The sequence below is a fragment of the Vicia villosa genome, linkage group LG4 (genome assembly GCF_029867415.1).
Source record: "Vicia villosa cultivar HV-30 ecotype Madison, WI linkage group LG4, Vvil1.0, whole genome shotgun sequence".
In the NCBI taxonomy this organism is placed as follows: Eukaryota; Viridiplantae; Streptophyta; class Magnoliopsida; order Fabales; family Fabaceae; genus Vicia; species Vicia villosa.
Window position 1 is genome coordinate 183,771,690 of NC_081183.1, and position 4,515 is coordinate 183,776,204.

Sequence of the window (4,515 nt, forward strand, 5' to 3'; positions counted from 1 at the left end):
TACTCTTTCTTATCAAACAACAAATTACCTAATTCCATATACTTATAAAAAGAATATAACAAAAAAAATGTCCTTAAACAATATCAGTTGATATATCTCAAAAAATATCAGTTGCAGATACACGAATTCGAATATTACTTATTAACATTCATAATATATTGATGTAAAATAACATAATTCAGTCGGTCCCTTGAGATTTTGTTGTATTGATTGATTATTTATGCAGAAATATCAATTAATTGACAGATACACGAGTTTAAATCCGTAATATTCCACTTATTCACATTCATAATATATTTATGCAAAAAAACATAATTCAGTTGGTTCCTTGAGACTGTGTATTGATTGATCATTTCTTAAAAAAAGCAAGAAAAGTCTATTATTGATTGAAGCATGCTTATGTTTTTATTTTTATTTTTAATATATAACTTTTTTGTTATTATATCTATCTATGAATCATGATCAATAGTGAAAACCTATTTCTTTGTTCTTTTTCTCATTTCAATCCTTGTTTGTTGTTTTGCTTTTTCATCTTTATTCATTCTTTCAAATCACACATCATTCTAACAAGACAATAACATCACTTTAACCTTCTTCAACAATCATATTCTCTCCCCCTTTGTTTTCAACCATTCATTTAACCTTTTCCTAACAAATTTCAATTGTTATTATGGTTCAAAGAAACCTAGAACCTTGTCTGCATCTTTCTGATTACAAGCTCAAACATGGTTTCAGTGGCTACAAAGCCATTCAAAAGCTACTTGTTAGTTCTCCAATTGGGAGAACCAGTTTGAAGAAACCTAGTTTAAGAATACCCAGATGTGGTTTCTGTAATGGGGTGTGTGAAAAGAGGGTTTTTTTATGTTTGATTTGTTCTTCATTCTCTTGTTTGGATCACACCCTTTTGCATCCAAAAGCTGAAACTGGTCATGATTTGTTTGTGGATGTAGAAAGGGGTGAACTTTTTTGTGGGTTGTGTTGTGATCAAATTTATGACCCTGATTTTGATCAAGTTGTGATGGCTAAACATTCAGTGGTTTTGCCACAAGGTGTTGTTATTGGGAATGAGAGTATTGGGCAGAGATTGATTAAGAGAAGAAGATTGGTTTCTGGGGTTGGGTTGTATTTGAGTGATAAATCTAAGTTTAGTTTTCCAAAAGATTTGAGGGGTAAGTCTTGTTTTCCTGAGGGATTGAGGGGTTTGAACAATTTGGGTAGTACATGTTTTATGAATTGTATGTTGCAAGCATTGCTACATGCGCCTATTTTCAAGGACTATTTCTTGAGTGATGGACATAATTCGGAGGATTGTAAAAGAAGAACGGTGGATCGGTTGTGTTTAATTTGTGATATTAATGCTGTTTTTTTAGCTATGTATTCGGGTAATCGAAGTCCTTATAGTCCTGCTCAGTTTCTCTACAGGTCTGCCATTATTCTATCATGAAAATTTGGACCTTATTATGTTACTTTGGTTTGGTCCTCAAATTCCTTTTTCTTATAAATGGTGAAACTTTTTGTTTTTGTTTCAAGCTGGTGGCAGCATTCAGCAAATTTAGCGAGTTACGAGCAGCAGGATGCGCACGAGTTTTTCATTGCGATGTTAGATGCAATCCATGAGAAAGATGACATAACAAGAAACGGAAGCAAAGGTATTTAAATGCCAAGACTTGGTTTTTTCTCTGCAATTTTGTGTTCTTATATCCATGTTATATTAACTCTAGTTGTTAACTTAACGTTTTACTTTTACCACACAAAAAACAAAATCATATCGATATAATTGGCTCGCTGGAAAGGCTTACATGTTACTAAACACAAGATGTATGATTACTGATATGTATAGGTAATGGTGGAGACTGTCAATGCATTGCTCATAAAGTGTTCTATGGGCTATTGAGATCGGATGTTACTTGTATGGCTTGTGGATTCACCTCAACAACCTATGATCCATTTTTGGACATTTCACTTAACCTCGACATCCATATCTCTTTGGCCGAAAAGGGTAAAAAACTTACGAAACAAAATGAGGACGACAACATGTCTACGCTTCTCGGTTGTTTGGATTTGTTCACTAGGCCAGAGAAATTGGGGCCGGACCAGAAACTTTACTGCCAAAATTGCCGGGAAAGGCAAAACTCATTGAAACAAATGTCTATTAGAAAGCTCCCTCTAGTAATTACTTTGCACGTTAAACGATTTGAGCATTCTTTCGTTAAGAATTTGTCGAAAAAGATTGATCGCTACCTACAATTTCCATTTTCCTTGGACATGACTCCATATTTGTCTTCTACTATTCTTAGAGCTAGATATGGAAATAGAATTTTTAACTTTGGAGGTGATGAATCAGAATCATTTTCCAAGTTCGAGATTTTTGCAGTGGTGACACATTCGGGGACGCTCGAGTCTGGCCATTATGTTTCTTTTGTAAGATTAAGGAAGCAATGGTATAGATGTGACGATGCTTGGATAACCGAGGTTGATGAGGCAGTAGTCAGAGCTTCACAATGTTACATGATCTTCTATGTGCAAAAGACTTTGTTCAATAATGCAAATGAAGATCTTAGTCATCTTCCAAACTCACCCGGAAGAGAGGTGTTTATTCCTATTGCTGGTTGCTGCTAGAGATGATATTAATGAGAGAGTACATGGCATCAAATGGAATCGAAAACGAAGGCCGAGTCGTTGCTCAGTGAGAGAGCCCTTGCGGATATGGATATGACAATGAAAAGCAAGGTAGATAACTTTACCTTAATTTAATATATGCATGTTGATATGTCAACCATAGTTTCTCTCTTATGCTGACCATCTAACAGGCCCTTAAGATAGCTACAATTATGCTTACTGAGATTCTTTATTTGCAGGTTAGTCATGTGTATAACTCATTAACTGATTATAATGAGAGTTGTTCAATAACCATTGCTATTTGCTACTCTTGTGTCTCCACCACTAAGGGAAGTACATGGAGAAAAAAAGAAAAATCAAGGGGCAAAAACAGGGTTATGCGGGTTATGCGGATGAATGGTTGTTTCTAATTTTTGTTTGAAGGACCTTTACCTTGAGAGTGCAAATTTGAGGTTGCTTCATTGGTGCATAATAGACAAGGGTGTTGATGAGGACCTATTCATTTATTTAAGGAAAATGCTAACCAGTGCCCTCAGGGCAATGGTTAAGCATTCCTAAATAGTAATTTTATCTCAATAATTTGGGTATTTAATGTCTTGGAAATTGAAATATTAAAATTTCTATAAAATATTTTTTTTTTTAGGAATGCTTAACCATTGCCTGGTTAGCAAGACCCTTTATTTAATGGTGATGTGAGAAATATAATGGATCTAACTTTTTTTTGAAACATTCAATGTTGGTATATAAATTTATTGGTTTACGCAGGAGGTCAAAGCCGTTTTTGAGGTCGTGTTAGACAGACTACCACATAAGATTTAAAGTTTGTCACGATTAAACCGTGATTAAATAAGGTCTCATAAAATAATTGTCCCAGTTAAATTTTAGATAAATATGATCTATATTTCTTTTGTTATAATTAAAATTGTGACTAATCTGCATAAGACTTTCAAAATCTTGAAACAACTTCGCCGAAGGTGAGAATTGAATCTAAAACCACCCTATCACCCTGTTCTTTAACTTTTCTACTTCTTCCGTCCCGAAATTAACTTTATATCTCCCTATTATGGGTCTAGCTTAAAAGGCATGGCTATGTGAAAATTACTACTGGTCACTGTTGCTGCAACTACTTAATTAATATGTTCTATTGAAGTTAAAGAAATTAGTTCATTTATAATAGGATGCTTATAATTTACTCATCTAGACATTCAAAAGTGGAGAACAAAATGGTGATTCAAATGGGTGAAAATGAATTATTTCATTCAAGATATTTGACTCTTTCATTTTGAAATGTGCCGTTTTTATAATTGAATGATTTTAAGTTTAGGGTTAATGGACAGAGATGACAAACGTGCATGTCTGTCCCATTTAGGTTCGTCTCATAAAAGTCCGCAAAAAAATAGGGTGGGACACACATGCATAATTAAGAATGTGAGTCTAAAACTTAGGTGCAAAAAGTGAGGACAAAGCGGGGAAAGCCCGTGGACAATGTACATTTTAAGCTTAAAAACAATTTTTTTTATGTAAATGACCACGCCCGCAAAACCCACGAATGTGGTGGGGCGGACACATTAGAAGGTGTGAGCCGAAATCCTTAACCCGCCCCACACTGAAGTGCGGGCAAAACGGATATGTCCAATGGAGTGGTATAGTATGATATAAATATGAGCCAATATTGTACCGTATTTGTATGGAAATTGAAATTTGGCCGCACCTAAAATACAAGTTTCTTCATCAAACAAAAATTTCCTTCATTCAAGTGACAAAATGTGTCTGGATTAATTCGGACACACTCTTTGGCAATTAAAATTTGGACATATTGAAACGGAAAACGAATTATGCGTAATCTTGCTAGTGTAGTATTTTTTCATGATCATAACACAAATATTCCTTAGACCC

At 34.5% G+C, this 4,515-nt stretch overlaps 1 protein-coding gene across 1 annotated transcript; it reads left to right on the forward strand.

Annotated features, from left to right (window-relative positions):
- The first annotated feature begins 466 nt into the window (after nucleotides 1–466).
- On the forward strand, nucleotides 467–4,067 carry LOC131596311 (ubiquitin C-terminal hydrolase 22). Its single transcript, XM_058868934.1, has 4 exons — nucleotides 467–1,422; nucleotides 1,531–1,649; nucleotides 1,841–2,730; nucleotides 2,859–4,067. Exons 1-3 carry the CDS (start codon nucleotides 671–673, stop codon nucleotides 2,617–2,619), a joined length of 1,650 nt encoding a protein of 549 aa, XP_058724917.1. The 5' UTR covers nucleotides 467–670; the 3' UTR covers nucleotides 2,620–2,730; nucleotides 2,859–4,067.
- The last annotated feature ends 448 nt before the right edge of the window (nucleotides 4,068–4,515 follow it).

Coding starts and splice junctions, on each gene's coding strand:
- LOC131596311 (XM_058868934.1), top strand. CDS start 671: ATGGTTCAAAGAAACCTAGAACCTTGTCTGCATCTTTCTGATTACAAG. Junction 1,423..1,530: donor CCTGCTCAGTTTCTCTACAG/GTCTGCCATTAT, acceptor TTTTGTTTCAAG/CTGGTGGCAGCATTCAGCAA. Junction 1,650..1,840: donor AACAAGAAACGGAAGCAAAG/GTATTTAAATGC, acceptor TGATATGTATAG/GTAATGGTGGAGACTGTCAA.